The sequence below is a fragment of the Phasianus colchicus genome, chromosome 16, assembly GCF_987193195.1.
Source record: "Phasianus colchicus chromosome 16, bPhaCol1.hap1.1, whole genome shotgun sequence".
Lineage (NCBI taxonomy): Eukaryota > Metazoa > Chordata > Aves > Galliformes > Phasianidae > Phasianus > Phasianus colchicus.
Window position 1 is genome coordinate 5,567,176 of NC_143451.1, and position 20,347 is coordinate 5,587,522.

At 34.0% G+C, this 20,347-nt stretch overlaps 1 protein-coding gene across 36 annotated transcripts in view; it reads left to right on the forward strand.

Annotated features, from left to right (window-relative positions):
- The window catches only part of RBFOX1 (RNA binding fox-1 homolog 1), a 751,763-nt gene that overhangs the window by 681,568 nt on the left and 49,848 nt on the right, over positions 1–20,347 (forward strand). For 28 of the 36 annotated variants that reach the window (XM_090151326.1, XM_090151330.1, XM_090151325.1 and 25 more), the window contains 2 exons: positions 2,340–2,420; positions 19,174–19,306. In XM_090151326.1, the coding sequence (XP_090007452.1) occupies positions 2,340–2,420; positions 19,174–19,306 (214 nt within the window). The remainder of the gene's footprint in view (positions 1–2,339; positions 2,421–19,173; positions 19,307–20,347) is intronic. The other 8 variants (XM_090151338.1, XM_090151349.1, XM_090151333.1 and 5 more) reach the window with 1 other exon arrangement.

Below are 20,347 nucleotides of genomic sequence, written 5' to 3' on the forward strand. Positions count from 1 at the left end.
TGGCAGAATTCAGTACTCAAGAAAAAGAAAGCATTATTTTTTTCCTTAGGAAATTCACTGACTGTTTTCATGTTCTGAGGTTTTCACAGAAGTATTTATTGAAAACAGTTCGGTCTTTACCCTGGTCTACTAATAAAAATTTAAGTATTTTTAATACAAAAAATGAGAAGTAGAAGTTAATTTTTCTCACAAAATTAGATTAGAAGTTCCATATTTTTTTCCCAAAAATCTAATAATGGTGACTTAACTGATAATTGTATGTACAAATTCAAAGGGAGAATGTCCAAATACAATTACAACGTCTGGTAGCATGGATGAAAAAAGCACCCATTTTAAAGCATTTCATTGTAAATAAACCTAGAGAAAGGAAATCTGGACTCTTATGTGATCGCAACAGAGAAATTTTAATAAGAATGTTAACTGCAAGGAATAATAACATCTCTAGCTGCACACCGTGGAAAAAGCAAAATTTAATTTGTTGGATAATATATATGAAATATAATCCTCAATTTTTGAAAATCATTAGCATTCTGTACTTGCTAAGTATTCTTGAAGTCATGATACTTAAACTATTTTTAAAACATAATGAAAATTACTGTTTTTGATGGTTCCTTCCCTTTTTTTTATTTCACTCCACTGGATGAACTCGTTTATACCTTCAGTTCATATTTTTCAGGCTTCTGTAGAATCGCACATTTTGAAGCATCTATATGGTGTTAAATACATTCATATTCCAGTGTTTCCTACTGTTGGTCATCTGCCAGTCTGAAAATTTGGGCTTGCCATTGGAATCTCTAATCTCTACAGGTGTATGTTCCTTTATTTCACGGCTTCCAGTAACACAGATAGTTCTTTCTTAATAACTAAAAAGCCACTCACATAGGACAAAACAAACAGAAGGACTAGTATTGAATGGCTGAAAAAATGAACACATGCACAAAAAAAAAAATAAAAAGCAAGTATCTGCAAAGCACATTAATGAAGTTTATACTATGGTCTGAAAATTTGAAAGCCCAAAGTTTCATGAGATTTCCAGTACTCGCACACTTAGCTAAGTTGTTGCAATTAGCAGATTTTTTTTTTTCATTATTCTGCATATTTCCAGCTCATTTGACAGCTGCAAGTGACAGTTTAAAAAAGGGTTAATGGTAGAAAAGTATTTGCAAACTTGTTTTTGAAATAAATCAGGTGGTAACTGAATGTAGTTTGAGGGTTGCTCTTGTTAGATCAGCCACTTCTGATCTATTGAGTTACTTTGCCTGCAAGTCAGTGCATGACTTCTCTTAATTGTCTCAGAAATTTTCAGGTAAATTTAATATATTTGGAACTGTGTGTTTCACACATTCTGGCAGCTTAAAGTACATCAGTGTATGTTCATACATTTGTATATTGTATATATAGATGTAAATGTATCTGCAAAAACAGATGTGTCACAGCCTGCTCCTCCTGGAGGTGTGCAGGTGGAGAGGCTTTTTCCTACCATAAAGAATTACGTTAAACAATCTTTATTCATCTAAGAATGCTAGGGAAACTAGAGAAAGATGCTGAAATAGCAAGGTATTTGATTTAAATTTATTAAAACAAACGCAAAACAATTCTAAACTTTGTTGATTTCTTGAAAATGAAAATGCATCAAAGAAGAGCTGTTTTAAATTGATTTGTTTATTATTTCCACTTTATTTTTCCCCCTTTTTTTGATGGTTTTCTTTCTTCTGTTTTGTTCTTAATCCTCAATCCACCTTGTACAGTGGAACACAGAATATGTTTAAGTATTTCTCATTCATGCAAAGAACACTGAAATTTTTACATGTAGAGTCATATTTTGTTTTCTCTCACGCCAGTACTAATTTAAGTAACATAACTGAGATCATTCTTGGTCTGTACGTATGAGCTTTGCAGTCTGATTTATCTGTTGTGTTTGCTCGGTAGCCTCTCATCTCAGCCAGAGTTTGGGGATGAGAAGCAGTGGTTGGTGGGGGAGCTTTGCAGAAGCTCACAGCAGGGCTCCTGAGGCTTTGGAGTTGCAGGGCATAGGGGGAGAGAGCAGCTGCAGCAGGGTGAGGGACTTGGATGTGCTGCTAACGAACACAGCCTGTGCCAGTTTCCCTATGTGATAAAAAGGGCATTTGGATTTGGGGGGGTGTCTGTGTTTTGCTTTTTCCGATGTAAAATTTTACATGCTTACTGGGGCTCTTTCTGTTTGGTGAAATTAAAGGACATTAAGGGCCTCTGCTTCACTGCACTGCTTCAGTTATGGCTTTATTTCTGTTTTGAGATAAAACTGAGGTTTAGTTTGAGTGTTCCAAAACCAGATACCACTTTCTCTCTCTCTCTTGTAGGCAGGGTGCTGCTGTGCCAGGCAAACCAGGAGGGATCTCCCGTGTACAGTGCCCCCAGTTCACTAGTATACACATCCACAAGTAAGCTAGTGTTAACGGCTGTTGTTTTTTTCCTGTTTTGTGACAAAGGACATTATTATGAATTAAGCCCCATTATACTGTAAATTTTCCGACTAGCTCTTGTTAAGGTAAATGTGGTATTTGTGAACATTTGTAAGTAAGTAATGTTAAAGGATCATTCAATGTTTTTACTTGCATCTTTGTCCTAAAACAATATTTTATGGGAGGAAAAAAAAAAAAAGCCCCTATATTGGACTGTTCTAGAAAAATGTTCAAAAGGTCTACGTTAACAGTGATTATTTTTTTAATTGTTACTTTTTTTTTTGAATCCAGGACTGTTGTGCATTCTGTATTTTCTGCAGAAGATGGAGTTGTGTTGCTTTTTCTTACTTGACCGCAACTTTGGTTTAATAAACAAGAAGTCTCATAATATGCCAGTGCTTGTCTGTGTAAAGAAATAAAAATAAATATGATGTTTTCATTTTTTTCTTGGGGGGGGGAGGGAAGGAAAAAGACTGTGCAATGGTTATTTTGGATAATAAGAATGTGCCATAAGAAAAATAATGAAGAGAAGGTGAGACAATACTGGCTGCCATCAGTCAAGATTTATGCACAAAACTTTGGAGTATCAATGTCTTCTCTAAAATTCTGATGCAGATGTAGATCCAAATCCTGAGAATGTTTTTGTTGTATCAGATGTACCACTGATGCCCATTCCAAAATCTTGTCAGATGAACAGGTGTTTAGCCACGTGACATAGGAACAATTGTGCTTGTTAATAGATGAAACAGTGCAAGTAGCCAAGGATGAGGAAATCACTATTTTTCATGTAGTGACCTTTTAAATTATCCATGGAAGCAAGAATTGTTGATTAACAATCAAAAAGAACATCTTTTGCTTATTGCAATACAGAAGTTTCTTCTTCCCTGCTGCTTGCTGAATTAGGGTGAAGAGCACTGTTTGCTATGTGTTCTTAGCAGTTCTCTGTAAGTAACTGATTTAGCAGCATTATGGTATGTAATCTTTATGAAGATTGTATTCAAAATACAATCATGCTCTTTTAAGGCTCTAAAGACTTACAAAACAATTAATTTATTTTATTATTTAGAACCAGGAATAAGAACAAAGGAGTTCCAAAGCAGCCATCTCTACAGTGTTATAACTGTCTTCTATCAAAGGCTATGAACAGTATCACCTCTAGAGCTGTTGCATTTACAGGACAAATATGGGATCTACTTTTAAATCATAGTAAATACCAAAATACATTAAATGGTTTAAATCAGAGCTGAACTTATCAATTGAATCTCCATATATTTCCGGATGCTCCAAGAATATTTTGTATTGTCACATTTCCCAAGCAGAAATTATTTTTATCACAGTAGTAACATAGGGATGAAATACGTACTGCATAGATCAATAGGGGGTTCATCCCTACAGTATATCTTCAGTATATTTAATTGTTAGTGTTATTCCTTTTTGATTGAAATACCCCGGGCATCTGAGATACATTTTACAGAAAACTATCCAATCATTTCATTCTTTTCACTGTTAGGGAGCTTCTATGGGAGGAGAGGGGCAGTGTTTTTTTATTTACTTTAATATACTCTAAATAAAGTTTAGGATCTAAAGTTTTCCTTGTTGCTCCTATTAACTCACTGTGTTATATCCTAGCAAATTTATTTCTGGGGCTGCTGTTTACATCTTACAGTATTTCTGCTCTTATTAAATCCCTGCATAGCCATTGTAGAGCTAGCTGAGATCTAGACTTCACTGTTTACATTATTTCTCATGAGTCAATTCCTTTGAAAAATCTATTTTGCAGTGGTGCTCCTTGAATAATGATATACTAACAAACACCTGTTTATTTTCCATTATGCCAAATATATAAGTAAACAGACTTTGCCTATCTGTCTCCCACCGGGCAATATGTAATACACAGTTTCATAATAGAGATTGCCAGTAGTCCTTGCAGTAGAAATTATTACACTTTGTTGAATTTGTGTGTCTGCAAGTCATATTTTCTTTTATTCATATAATAGTATTTCATATTGCCAAAATGTATTTTTCCCCCCCACACAGGTCCACAACTCCTCCTAATAATGAAATTTTTACAATTACTAATCTTTGTTATTATATTTTATTTCTTCTAATTAGGCAAGTTTTAATAAAGATGTGAAATAGTTCAAATTCAATAGGATCAAATTGAATGAATCTTCAGTTTTCTCTCATTTTCATTCTTTTAATATTTTAATGATCCTCTGTGCTACATTTTTGATGCATATTTTTGACAGTGAATTGAAATCTAATAAATCAATATTAACATCTAGGAGATTAGTATTTTTGCTATTACTGTTCCATGTAGACAATAGAATGGCAGCCTTCATATTTGAATAATTTATTAATCATTTATGCTTTTATTTTCTGTATTGTTACTGCATTTTTCAGAACAACTTACAGTTGAAGAATTAAGAAGTTTAACATTTATAATCATTTGAATGGAAGGGAGTCAACTGAGATTTTTAAAGCCGAGAGGTTTGGATTTCATTAAATGCTAATGGAACTTGGGAATTTTCAAATATTTGGAAAAGGGTGCATCCCCACTTCTAGCAACATTGCCGTATTTAACTCAACTTTATGTGTTTTGTTTAAAAAATTGTTACCTAAAGAATGAGTGGCTGAAGCATGATGGTAAAATGTTTCTTTCTTAACTTGACTAGCTTTATTTCTCAGTTTCTTGATTCTTAATTGTATTGGTCACTAGCAGTTCGTGATGGCTCTGAGCACTTCCACCCCATTTCTTGGCTGGCCAGAAAGAAGAATGTATTTCTTCAAGCAGCCCTTTCTCTTCTGGTGTTTTACTTGCCTAGGAAATATTTTATGTATCACCTCATACGTTTCCCAGTCCAGTGATTAGTTACACCTCTGAACATGTCGGGAGATGGTAACAAGGCTCTGCTTCCTCCCATCACTTCTGGTCTTTTGCATAATACAGAAAGAAATGAGCTGTTTCTCTGCAAGCAGTGGAACAAATCAGTAGCTATAGTCTCTCATGCCTCATCTGTTCTCTTACACTGGAGCAGAAGACAGGACCTGGATCGTTTTTTTCACTTGCACATCTATTCTGAGAATAAATAATTTTTTATGTAGAAAGCATAGTTCCAGGTTTCAGCAGGCAGATGCATTCATGTCTCTTGGTGAGGCATACTATTTGCTTTACTGAGATAATCAAAGTAAGGAAACTCAGGTTCTCGTCTTGGCTGCTCTTGATTCCCATAGCAGTGGAGTTCTGAGAGGAAAACTATTAGTTACTTCAGTAAATTTCTCCTCCATCATCCTAATGAAGAATGAAGAAAGTCCAGAGAAGGATATAGACAAGTTCCTATGTAGGAGATGCATCTGGAATTTGAGGATTAGAGTACATCAGGTCCTGATGAGGAACGCATTGTCAGGAAGCTTCCTGTAGGCTCTCGGTATCTCAGTGTTGCTAAACTGAAACTTAGCAAATCAAGGAGCTTGACTGCATGTACTAACAGTTTCCTCCTTCAGACTAATTGCTTCCACAAAAATTTTCAAGTCCTGAAAAAAAAATTGTATCTAACGTTCGGTGATAATGAAGAAAATGTTGGAAATATCCAAAATGAAGTGCTTGAGCATAAGATCCACGAGAATACTAACATCAACATCCTGCTGGGTTAAAGGAAGATTAAAAAAAAATAAACTTCTGTTACTGAGTATCTGTTGCTGTTGTAATCGCTTGCATGAGTGATTACCTTGCTGTTCAAGGGCAGTAGTATAGTTGGGTATGTATGGTGAAAAGAAAAATAAGCAAAAAATACATATATATTTTTTCAATCTTATTTTTATAATGTGGAAAACATGAATGGAATGTTAATTAGAGTCAAATCATGGTACAGAAGAAAGCCATAAAATGATAGAGTTATTCAGAGTGGAAGGGCCAGTTTGCTCAGAGCACCTCTAAGGATGGTGACTGTACAACTTTTTGGGGTTGTCTGTTTCAATGCCTGAATATTTTAACAGGGAAAAACTTTTAACCTGTTTCCAATAGAAATCTTTCAAGTTATATTCATTGCAACTTGTCTTCTGTCTGGATGCCTCTCTGAATCATCTGACTCTTGATAATGTTCCCTACACTTTAATGAAAAGGACCTCTACAAAGAGGTAGAAAACCTCTTTGTGTTCTGCAGTAGCTCATCAGCATGGTCAGGATCACTAAGCACCATGAGTTGGTTAAGGAAGCCAGCCCACAGCTGTGCATCACATTATTGAAACGCTTGCAGTTGTACATACCCAGGTTTCATGGAAAGCAATGAGCAATTACAAAATCTAATAAAATTTCAGTGACAGCTCAATGTCTCTAGATCAAAACTTTTTGATCTTTGTAACTTTTAGACTTTTATTGTAGTGCCATCTAAAAATAAAGATACTTGAGCCATCAGGTGTGTAACTACTATGATATTTTTCCAAGCATGAATGAGAGGACAGTTCACTGCACTGATGAATAGCTAACATATGGTAAAACAGTAAATTGCTATATGCCTTTATGATTCACAGATGAGTGTCTGTATTTCCCAAATGTTTTGCATGCCCAGAAAAAAGAATTGTGTCTCGACTTCAATAAGAGTATGAGTTAAACTGATGTTAGTTTGGGGTTACATTTTCTAAATATTACATTTGCTTCATATTCAGTTAGCATATCTTTGGACACCAATATACACATGCTCTTTGTTCCACAAGTGTTTTGTTTTGGTTTGGTTTGTTTGGAATAAAAATAAACAAGTACTTCATATTATAAAAAGAAGAAAAATTGCAAAAACGCAGGAAGAGGATATTCATTTATTCAATTCTACCACGCTCAAGGGCAAATAAAGTTGCTAGCCTACTTTTTAATTGATTTAATTGATTAAATTTTAATTGATTAAAATTTTGCAGGAAGTGCTGGTATAATCCAGAAAATATGATTGCAGTGGTGCAAATGCTTGTAAATCTCTCCCACGTTGTTCTCCTTCTCTAATTGTAATTGTCTGATAAAAGTTCCATCAGTTTCTGTAATTAACCTAATGGTCTAAATGAATTTCCAGATCACTGGTTATTCATTTCAATATAGAAAATGCCATTACATTGAGTTTAATTAATACAAAGCAAGTTCACAATCCATTGTATCATTAGAATACAATTTTACTCTTTTAACTGTTTTAATTATGAACATTTTTTTTTCTTATTTTGTTTGTCCCACATATGGATTTGTTCTTTTCTTCTCTAATTATCCTCTTTTCTAACACTTATGATTGAATTATTTTAAACCCATCGCTCTTTGGGCTCCCATCCTCAAAATATCAGTGTAGATATTTTTTATATTTATTTTTCAACTATTTTTTAAACAGAATTCAGTCAGTGCTAAGTTCATAATCCCATGATATGCCCAAGAACATCTTATTTGACTAGGTACTCCTTTCACAGAAATACATCTGACAGATAAGCACTCACCGGAGAATACTTTTGCTTTCCATCAGACAGATATTAAAACAATAAACTGTGTTGCCCTGGGATTTTGGCTTCTGAGCAACCAGAAAACAGCAAGGCAAAGATGAGAAGTTTTTGAAAAGTGGGAAGGAAGTTCTTTCAGAAAACTCCCTGGAAACCTTTGGTCCTATGGTTTTGTTGTTTTGTTTTGTGTGGGTTTTTTTGTTTTTTGGTTTTTGGTTTTTTTTTTACAAAAAAACATATTTTGAACACTTAAGTTATTTACAGCGAGTTGTTCTGTTACTTTAATGCATGCATAAGAAATATTCCTAAGTTGTCCAGTAATGCTTCTGATTCAGTTATTCATTAGGTACTAGTGTAGAGGGAAAATCTTAGATGATAAATTACATTCAATGTTTGGAATCTTGCTTCTGCATATATACTCAGTATTGAAATGACTTATGGTATATGATCAACATATTTTCTTTATAAGCACATATTTTTTTCCTCTGGATGTTGTATTTCGTAGGTGTATAGTTGAGGACTTTTTCATGTCTGTAATAGATAGGAAAATCATAAATACTAAGTATAAATATTGCATCTACTAGTAGGATTTAGTCCATTTGAGTATTCATTATGCTATAGAGTTGGAATTAAGTAAAGCCTGTTTTATTCACTCTTTCTTTTGATTGTCCTCACTTAAAGTAGTCTATTTAGCATTTGAATATTAGTGAACTAGTGAAAAAAAGCGCAGTGAAACTATTTTCCTCCTTTTTTTGCTTGAGTAAAGACATTCCAGATTTTATTTTACTGTGGCATTGCAAATAGGCTTCGACATTTATATTATATTCTGAGATATTTACAGTAACAAGGAGATTACACGGGGAAAACAAATTTTCAGAAGGTCGTTTGAAATGTCCTTCTGAGCACAATCACTAGTAGAAATATTCAATTTGTTTATTTTTTCAGATTTTATCTCCTGTTGATATGTAATTACATGAAAACAGTAATGTAAAGATGATCCTGTTATGACATTATTCTCCTGAGACTCCAAGCTGCCAAAGTTTAGGTGCTTTGACAGTTGATATATCCGTTTCAGGGTTTTGGAAGACGTGGTTGACCATATTTCATCAAAATGGACATAAACTTATTGTGATTATAGCTGTTTTGATTTCATCGTAGTTCATACTAATTTATTTCTTGTGATTTGTCGTGATCTTTTAATATGCATCCTAAATTAATTAATTAGCCTTATAAAGTGAAAAGAATTACCAGAAGTAGCACTAAAGATGCCCTTCCTGGTCTCTACATTAAAATACTGTTTAGTTCATTTACATGAAAGGTTAAACAAATAAAGTGTCAATAGTAAGTAGAAAGAGAAGTTTCCTAAGGGCTTTCCATGTTTCTCAGTCCCCTGCTAGAGTATAGAAGTGTAAAAGGATGAAAAGTCATACATCACTTCCAGAGAAAAATGTGGATGTCAGCTCTTATTGAAATATCTTCAGAAGGTTTTTAAGCTCTGTTTTAGCGCATTGTATTAAACCCGGGGTCACGTATTGAATAAAGTTGCACAAATCTGAATGCAGTGTAACTATATGCAGGGAACTATTCAAGGTTCAGTTGACCTTAGTTGTCATACGTGATGTTCATTCTATGTAATGAGAACAGGGGTTTTATTTTGGTTTTGTTTTTTTTGTTTGTTTGTTTTGGTTTGTATTTGAAGGGCCTGTTTCTCCTTCCAAATTAGCTTTACCGTTTTTATAATATTGATTTGGAGTGGAATTGCTCTAAATATATTCACTTGATTCCAAAATTAAATGAATTATGTCATACTCCTAGTATTCTACAACACTTGGATTTTTGCAATCCTTTTTCAAGCTTTCCCTCTTTAGCAAAAAGGACTCTCAGAGTCCCTCATGATTGTGAAACTCAGCATTTGTGCTGTAGTGGAGAGAGGCGACAGCAGTTCCACTTGTGTCATATGTAAAGTTTTCTAATCAGATTGTAAAGCCATAATGATTGTGTTTACTTTTAACATCACAAATATAACATAATTTGGGTCGTTTATTCTATAAAGCCTTTTATGTTTCAAAAGTAAACGTTTTAGGAGCAGTTAAGCTTATTTATCCAGGCACTTTCAGCTTTCCTATAGGAAAACAATTTGTTTCTTCTGAGAGGATTTTAATTTATACAGGCTGCTGTTTATTTGAAAGTAATCTGCTCCAAAGGAAAAAACAGTATTAAATTTGATCCTAAGCCAGCAGTTGAAATATGGATTAATATTTACTGTAAAATATTCACAGAAAAGTCTGTGAAGCACATTGCTAAAACATGCAAGAAAGCAGTAAAAATACAGAATACGGGTCTTACTGGCTGTCATTTCTTTGGCTGAGGAATTCAGTAACACTTCAGACGAAGCGTATCATTCACATGCCAAATAGGTACTGCCCGTAGAGAGGTAGTTCTGTATTTCTAATAAAAGGAGCTAGCATCTGTACTGAGCTTACTGATAAATGTTGCAGGAAGTGTAGCTGCACATAATAGATCAGTGTTCAATATAAATACAGCTAGTTACAGTGAAATTACTGTACTGTAAAGAGTTACAGCAAGCAGTGTAGTAGGTCCAGAGAAATTATAAGAAGTCATTCTGTTCAGAAGTCAGAATGGTAAATTCTTTTGCAGATATGCAGTTCCTCTAGAAGGAACAATTAGTTATATAAACTTTCGGTGTACTGTGATGATAGTTGTCGCATCTTCTGAGAATCTTTTAAAAAAAAAAAAAGTTCAAAGAAGTACAGGAGGACAGTAGTTATGTTTTTTGCAATGGATTAACACCAATATATTAACAGTTAATCAGATTAATGACTAATAACTGATAACAAATCAGATATTTCTGCTTGTAAAACACAATTATTCCTCTCAGAATTTCCAGTGAGCTCTGTCTTCAATGACTGCTGTTAAGTGTTTCATTCCCCTTTCTTGTGAGATGCATGTATGCTATAATGCTTACTAAATACCATTTATTCACTTCTGACCATAGCTGCGATGAAACTTAGGCAAATGTTTAGGTTGGAGTGAAAAAATACATTTTCTGAACCTCCTTGAAAGCTCTGAGTACCCTTCTGTTTCCTGATAAAAATCTGCCCCTGTCTACACATCTTGACCTTCCTTGTCGGTGTGGTTGTGTGGTTGCTGCTTTTTTAAGAAAACAGCTTACTTTACTAGCTGAGAAAACCATTTCAGTGGGCATTAGTATCTGGTTTGCTTCCTGTGCCTGTTTTTCTTAGTGCTTTTACAGGTGTCTGTTTCTTCCAGTCAGCAAAATAATGTAAGTGGCATTGGATGGATTCCTTAAAATGCTTTTCGTAGTGTTATATTACAGCTGTGTGTTAGATCGACTTCCGTTGTAATTCTAACATGTTGGGTTTTTGTTGTTGTTGTTGTTTGTTTTTATTGGTAGCAGTGCCTGAAATTCTTGTTATGGCATTTTCTGGGTTCTGCATCATTCCGTATTGCTATTCTGTAGCTGTTTTTAGAAAAGCTGTCTATTTATCCTCCATCAGCATTTTAAATGGTGTCTGATAAGTCATCAGTGAGATGTATTGTGTTTATCCAGCGTTTGTAAATTAGAGTTCATTTCATTCTTTCAAATTTATTTTTTGGTGCCTTGTTCTTCATATTCATTCTTGTGTTAATCTGTTTAGTGATGATGCAGTGTGTCTAAACAGGTACACTTAAGACTACTGTAACGATACAGACACTGAATTGTATGCCACTGATGTTTAGTTTTGTTTTGTTTTGTTTTTTTAATTTATACCATGTTCCACACTTGGGTCATGGAAAATATAACATTTTTCATAGTAAACTGCGGATTTTCTCTTTGTCCTCTTCTTCGAATATTACAGATGTTGTTTGACCAAACACAGTTGGGAATCTCTTTCCTGTTAATGGAGATATGGCACTTGGCCACTGGCAGTACTCGTGCTTTATCTATCAGGACAATAAGACGTTTAGGACAGTGAGAAATACATTTTGTGTTTTTTTTTCTTTGCAACATGATTTACGACGTTATTTTACATGATATATTTGGTGTTGAGTCCTGTTTGCAGGCTTCCAATGTTTCCTTAGCTTTGTGTTCTAGATTCTGTCCTATTTATTTTCAGTAGCTAGGGAAACATGACTGACCATACATCTCAAGTCATTCTCTCAGTCAGCTGGAAAGTTGTTCATTTACAGATTTCATTTTACCCTGTCTGATCTGGTTTCAAAAAAGTATTACGGTAGTGTCACTCTGTTTCTTATATTGTTTAATACTTGTTATTAAATCATGTAACTTAAAACCATGGGTTTTTTTATAACAAAATTCTTCCTCAACCTGAATTTCACATGTAGTAATTTTTTTTTTATATATTACTATTTTTAATATACATATGATTGTTTGCATTTGAGATTCTTTTTTTGTTTTTGTTTTTTTTCTTTTCTTTTTTTTTTTTTTTTTTTTTTGCTTATTCTTGCAGAACCGTTAAGGTTGGAAAAGACCTCTAAAATTACCTACTCCAACTGTCATCCCATCCCCACCATGCCCACTTGCCATGTCCCTCAGTGCTACACCTCCTCTTTTCTTGGGCACCTCCAGAGACGGTGACTCCATCACCTCCCAGGGCAGCTTGTTCCAGTGCTTTACTTCTCAGATGAAATTTTTTCTTATGTCCAACCTGAACTGACTTTCATTAACAAATGAGTAATTTTTTTCATCTCCGTAGTAGTGCTGTTCTTCATCTAATTTCCCACAACTTTTTTCTTTGTTCTGGAAACGCTATTTATGAAAACACAGAGATCTTGCAGATGTCAATAATCAGGAACGTAAAACAAGTTATTGATCACTTTGATCATCTACATTTGAAGATTGTTCTTCAATCATGTCCAGACAGCTTTTGAAGATCTCCAGGGATCAAGATTCCAGAACCTCTCCGGATAATCTGTTCCAGTGCTCAGTCACCCTCAACATATAAAAGTCTATACATAAAGATGGCAGTGTACAGGTTTTGCCATTAAGATTTTGTTCCAGGGGTTATAAATTCCTGACACGTGAAGGTGTCAATATATGTAGAAACCAATGGCAGTTTATTTGCAGGTTAGAGATGAGGAACAGGGTGGGGGGAAGAAAAGAAAAAGAGAGAGAACAGTACTATATGTACTTAAAAGAATTAAAAGGAAATCTAGGTGTGTATTCAGTATGTGCGAGTCGTTGGTGTAACAGACCAACTGAATCTGGAAGCAAATTTAAGTTAAAGTAATCAAATATTAAGTCTTGTTGGAACAGTTAGTTGTCCTCATACCATTTAACTGAAGATTAAGCACATTAAATGGGAAGTTGCTCTTTTTGCTCGAGTATACTATGCATGTATTTTGAGTGCATTTGTTTATGCGATTATTTGGTGTGGGAAAAAAACTTACAAATCTTATTTTTCGTATATCTGAGGATGAAATAATGGAAAGAAAAAGTGTCTTAAGTCAGCTGCAATACCAAGTATTTCTGGAAATATTTGTTATCTTTCAGGGCACACTTCACTATAAAAAAAAAAAAGTCACAAAATATATGTGAAATTTTGGGCTAATTCAGATTTGTCTGGAAACTTAATGCGGTAGTGTTGAATAAAGGGATTCAATTACAGTGTGCAGTGTTTTGTAAGAAACTGTCTTACATAAAAAGTTAATTAATCAGAGCTGTGTCAATTTCCTTGTGCCATGTCAATTTGTAGCAAGGTAATTAATCACTAATCGCCCAGCATGCAGCAAACTAAGGGACGATCCGTGAGTCATTTATTGTTGTGGCTTTTTTTCAAAATAAATAGTACACAGAGCCATGAAGAAACACATCTTGCCTTTCATAATATTTTTATCAACAGTTTTGCATGTTGTAATAGACTGCAGTAACAAGCAGCTGTAGTTCAATGGAATATGAATATTAAAGAAACAAATGAGAGCAGATTTATAGGACATTGCTTTTCTGTTATGTCAGTTTTGAGATTACACTGAGCAAATGAACAGTGAAAAATTACTCTTCCATGTGGAGAATGGTGATTAGACTTGTACATTAATTAGAGATTTTTGTTTTCCTTTTCAATGCATTTCAAATGAGAATGTCCTATAAGAAATTGTTTGTCCAAAATGCAGATTTATTCATTCTTAAACAACAGTGTTTAATATTGACATGTATTTTTGTATGGGGGTATGGAAATCATTGTTCCACTAATTCTGATTAGGTTTCAAAAACAAACATATGGTTTATATTTTGAATGAAAGAAATAGAAGGGATTGGTCATGGTTGTTTTTGATATATATGGCAAATTTCTTTTGAATTCAGTTAATTCACAATTGGATCCCGGGGATAATAATCTCACAGAAATGGCAGGTGAAAAAAATGCAGTTTTAGTGTGTTTAGTTTGTTACTAAGCATTGGGAACTTTTTAAAGAGTTTTTTGAACTTTGAAATATATGCATACATATATATATATAATTTTTAAAACTGTCTTATTTTAAAAGCTGTGATAATGGAGCTTTTACTTGCAAGGCAGTTTTGACTGTGTATTTAAATGCAAAATTCTACAAGTATTCTCTCTAACAGTTTTTAAAATTCTTAAAGAGAATGCCAACTAAAACTACTTAGTACTACGAAGACCACTGGAAAAGTCACTTGACATAAAACATACATAAGGAAAAATTCCTGATTCTGTCTCAGCAATCTCAGATAATATGATATAGATCATTCTCCTCTTTGTTCTTAATTTATTGTCCCGCACTTTTGAAGTGTTTCCTCAGCAAGGATCTTTCTAAACTATGGTAATAATATAAATGTGTGTTCCTTCATTTCTAACAGTTAAACTACCTTCCAGTAAATTAGCTATGAACCAATTCCAACACGATGTAGCATTAAAACTCTTCGACATAAAACACTGGAATATTCTTGATAGCAGATGACCTTATGATTTGTGCAGAGCAGGAGAGATTAGGAGTGATGAGGGGTAGATTCATTCATCCATTTTGATGGCACACCTTTCTTGAGGCATATGGCACATTCATACAAATTCAAACCACAGCACAAATGCAAAGAATAATTGCCCATTAAAATGGCCATATATTTTTATGGCTTTGATACAAAATCTGCCCCCTGTTGTTTTCTACATCTGCTACTCTTTCATCCATCCCAAAGCTTTAAAACTTTAATACACACTGTGTAACCCTTAAGTATTATTTTACCAGGTTATGTTTCTTCTTTTAAGAACTCAAGCTTTATCAATGCTCAGTCTTTGTTTTCCAGTGCTTATGTGGTGTCTAGAAAGTCAACTATCTATCTGTCATTTTTATTTAGTAGAAGATGAACAAAACCAAAGCTTATATGTTTTGGGAGAAAATAAGATTGTAATAAATTTAATTTGTGAACACAAAGGCGATTGGCATGAAAGTAATCTATATCTCATACCTGTATTTCTTTTCTTTGTGAGATTGTTATTTACCTAAATTTTACCCATATTTTAACAAGTCCTGTTAATCCCAGAAGGCTTTTATCTTTCAGAAATGTAGCATTGTGCTGACCAAATTTAATGCTTAAGATCTAAACTGAAATTTGATGAAGGAAGTACCATGACAGTGTTTCCATGTTTACAAGTATGCAGGAGAATTTTTTTGGACAATTTTCAGTGTAATAATATAAGTGTTTGTTATTTTTCTTAAGTGTAGAATAAATACATTTAAATAAGAGATTTCACCAAATTAGCATTCCTTTTTTTTTCTTTTCTTTTCTTTTCTTTTCTTTTCTTTTCTTTTCTTTTCTTTTCTTTTCTTTTCTTTTCTTTTCTTTTCTTTTCTTTTCTTTTCTTTTCTTTTCTTTTCTTTTTTTTTTTTTTCCATTTAGGCTGTAATAAAAGATTATTTGTGTGCTTTTTGGTAATTATACTAGGCAACAAACAAGTGCTTTTACTCTTTATCATTAGAAAAAGAAAAATTATATTCCCATTGTATTAACTGCTTTTATGTTGTTACAGTTGCAGTGCCATTCACATTTGAATAGTATAATAACCAACTATAGAACTGATAGGGACTAGTAGATGAAAAAGTAAATTGCCTCTTTGGCTTATATTTGATTATATGAAGTCCTTAGAGATGTGGGTTTTGTGTTGTTTTTTTGTTGTTGGTTTGGGTTTTTTTTCTGTTTGTTTCTTTCTTTGTTTAACCTCATATTGTTACCAGTAACGAGCAGTTGGAGAAATTTCCCTTTTCCCTATCTCAGATCAGAATTTCAGTCATCAAATTACTTTGATAAATTTAAGCTGCTTTTATTTAGAAGGGACTCTGATGCTTCCTAGCTGATAGTCAAACACATTTTCTATGCCATTATATTAGCATTTTCAGTGACTGAGTTTCAGTAGTTTGGCACAGAGGCACTAAGGAAGGTTGACCTACAAACTGGAAGTCATTAAATCCTTACCCCTCCTGGCTAGTATATTCATTACTTTGGGGGCTGGTTGATGCCGCTTAATGCTTCCTGATGGGAAAGACCTTCTCGTAAAATTGTTTTTATTAAGTCCATTATTCAGTTGTGTTCCAGTGGTGTTACTTCTGGTTATTTTGGGGTTGAGGATATTAAAAAGTTGGTAGCAAAATAAATTCTGTGGTTATTGCATGCTCCTAACCACCTGATTTCTCAGCTGGGATAAAGCAGCATCATTTTTTTTTTACTGAATTCAAATCTAGGCTGACGTGATCTTACCAATTACTATACCTCTGGCAATAATTGCAGTCTTTAATAATATATCTGTAATTAGAAGGCATGTTTTCACATGCTCTATCAGGATGACCCAAACCATTTCATTGCGATGGATGTAATTCTACTTCATATGAGATCGCTTTCTGTAAGACTTTGCAACACCATTCATAGTTCCATATTTCTCAGATTTAGTTTCCATTATGACTTATCTTCTTTGTGACAGAATTGCAGATATTGTTCTAAATTTTACTTGTTGCTTCTGAAAGATTTTCCAGAGTTTTGCTTTACTCTAGATGTGTTATGTTTTGTGATTTTCTTAAGGAGTCAATGCATATGAGATGAGCATAGCATAACTGTGGAACTAATTCAGGCTTTCCATTCTAATTCAACGTAGAAAAAAATCAGATTCCTTAAAAATGGTAGAAATCCCCTTGTCTTAGCATCTCTGGTAAATGTTTGCAAAATTACTGCAGTTTTTGTGCGTGTGTGTGTGTGAAATCTATATTAATGGTATAATTAAAAGTAAAGAAGAAATATAAAAACATTAGCCACTGTTACTTTTTTCATTTGAAATGAAGAGACAGGTCCGTTACTTATACACCTCCCACTCTACATAGAGAAATGGATGAACTAATTTCAAACAGTACATTTTACAGAAGCAAAACTGGGATCCTGACTGGTTTTTGTTTTGTTTTGTTTTTCTGAAAGATTAACTACTTACTGCTGAAACATAGCTAAACGTGTTAACTGCTAAGAATTGACTGCTGAAACATATCTTAAGAGTAGAGGTTCTCAGATTATGTTTAAATCCACGGGGTTGTTAAATCCCCATTTTGATTGCTTGAGTTTAGAATTTCTCGAGTTTATTTTTCCTTTACAGCTGCTTCTGTTACTCTGTAGAAGTGTGTTTTCAGTATGTAAAGAACTATAGAAGCACATGTAAGTGAGGAAGTTATCCAAACTGCTCAAAGCTTATCAGACTTCATTCATTCTTGTTAGTGGCATTTAAGTCAGTTCAATTTCTCTTATTCTTGGCAGTTCAAAAATGTCCCTAAAACTACATTATTAAAGGTAGCTACAGAATACTAAGCTTCAGGATTATTATTTAAGATACATACAATTTCAGGCATGATTTCACGGCCAGATTCTTCAGTGAGAGGGACCGGACAGTCCATATAAGGCGTAGCATTATGGCGATAATGAAGTCACCATTTTCATAGTATTTTCCTTTACATTTCTCTGTTGAGAATTTACAAGTTGAGAATTTTTTGTCTATATTTCAAATTCAAGGTTATTTTTAAAATTTAGCAGATGAAAGACAAATGTGAAATGAAAACATATTTCAGACTTGAAAAACTGTTTTAGTCATCATTTCCTTCATTTGCTTTTATCAGGGTGCTACAAAGCAGTATTAATGTATCTCTTTATTTACATGCTGTAAATAATTTAGTACATTGAAGCACAACAAAAGAAACCTGAGTGCCATCAGAGCTGGATTTAATTTTCTGTGTCTCACTGATGAATTGGTTCCAAAAAGACATGTTTTAACAGTAGCCAGCAATATGTGTCTAAAGAAGAAAAGAATAATGAAGTATTCGTTTAAAAAAAAAAAAGAAGGAAAGAAAATAAAATAGGAAGTTTCTTTTTTTTTTTTTTTAATTAAAATATTTGTGAAGAGAGGAGTTTTAAAGATATTTTACAGAAAACAAATAAAACTTACCACTGTATTACTATTCTACTTCTGATGAAAATATGTTGTTTTGTGTGAATTGGTAATTATTGTTTACAGCTACTTGCAATGACAATATAAAATTGTCTGAGTCTGTTTCTTCTTTCTATATCTAATTTGTTTCTATTAGGTATGAATATTTTCTGAATTCACATATTTACAAACTATTCTGCTTTTGCCTTTGAAGAAATAGTATGTACCATCATAAACATGATATACCTCCCAAATTCTGAGGAAGCTCTGGCTTTCTCTTTTTTTCCCCTTGATATACAACTCAGAGCTATTAGTAATCAAATTTTTGAAAACTGAAGCTCGGTTACATTTGTAAAATCATCTAATTATTCAGATCAAAAGGGGATTGTTGGAGGTCACCTGGTCCAGTGTTTCACACTTGCTCAAAGCGGGGTGAACATGGAAGATAGATCCAGAAATTTCTCTAGTGCTATAAATTTGAGCCTGAGCTGAGTGTTTTTGGCTTCAAACAAAACTTTTTAGAAGTGCTGCCTACAACAAACAGCCTTGTTTTTATTAATGAGTCTCTTCAAGGGAAATCAGAGCTACCTGTGTTAATGCCATCTAAATTCCCAGCTTACTGGGAATGCAAAGATTTTGTGTAAGACAATGAGGCTTCTGGTTGAATGACTAACAATTTACTTAACAGTATCCCCCTCATCCAGTTAAAAACCATGCTTTAATATAGGCACAAACATACTGCTACACTGCAAGTCTTTTACCTAGTTTTAAAACACCAGATTCATGTGACTATTTTATATTTCTCTTCTTTTCTGTCTGTGCAGTGCCAGGATTTCCCTACCCTGCTGCAACTGCAGCTGCTGCGTACAGAGGTGCCCACCTAAGAGGCCGAGGTCGCACAGTGTACAACACGTTTCGTGCAGCAGCACCCCCCCCTCCGATTCCAGCCTACGGCGGGTAAGGAGATCAGCCTCTTTTACCTAACACTGTGAATTTCCAAAGGCTGCAAACTGTTTGTAACTGTGGTGCATGCTGGTCGTGTCTCACTGCAGAAACCAACACAGCATGCAACCAATCCAAGAATTGGAAGTGGTGCACCTTGCACAGAGTATTGAAAAATGACTGTAATTTGTACTGCCATGGTTGGTGGCCTTAAGCATTTGAGGTGTCACATTTTGTTATGTAAATGCTCTTAGAGACTGAATGCTCTGAACAGAGAAATTGTTTCAGCTAAAGATGTGTTTTTGATGATTGCAAACATCTGGTTATTAAGGAGGTTGGATCAAGTAACTTCTTTTTCTTCAAATCATCCACTGAAAGTTGTCTCTGTACCTAAAGGCTTAGTGTCTTTTTGTTTTGTTTTGTTTTTAAATGGTTGGGTTTTTTTAATTACAATTTTAGTTTTTCTAGTTGATGTTTTAGTCAAGATAGAAATTGGACTGCTTCTTAAGGGTCACATGCTTTCTGGTACATATTTCTTTAAATTACGCCTTAACATTTCACTGTTAGTGACCTACCTTTACTAAAAGCAACAATTAAGAAACAAAGGAGAGAAATCCATTGCAATCATTTTTAGAAATTCAACTTTATCTTCTGTTATTCACAAGTGTAAAAGCATGGTATATTTCTGAGGGAAAGAAGAGAGAAACAAACTGTGGTAGCTCTGTAAATGCTGACAGAACGGTTTTGTATGATGTCGGTAGTCTTTAAAAGCCCTAGCAGTGTCGAAACATTTTCAGCTATTAAGAAATCAGTAAGTTTGGTAAATCAGTAAACATGGAAGATCCCTGAGTAAAAAAGTATTTTGTGATAACAGTTTGTAGTAGGTATGTCGGTACTTCTTTGTAGAGCAACTGGATCGTTCTGGGAAAGGGAAAGGAAGGTTTGTAAAGTCATGGAGTGAAGATGATTTCTCTCTGCCCTCACCAAAATAATGCCACACAGCTCATCTGCTCTGGCTTTTGATATCCTCCTGTAAGGAATCTTGCAGCACAATAC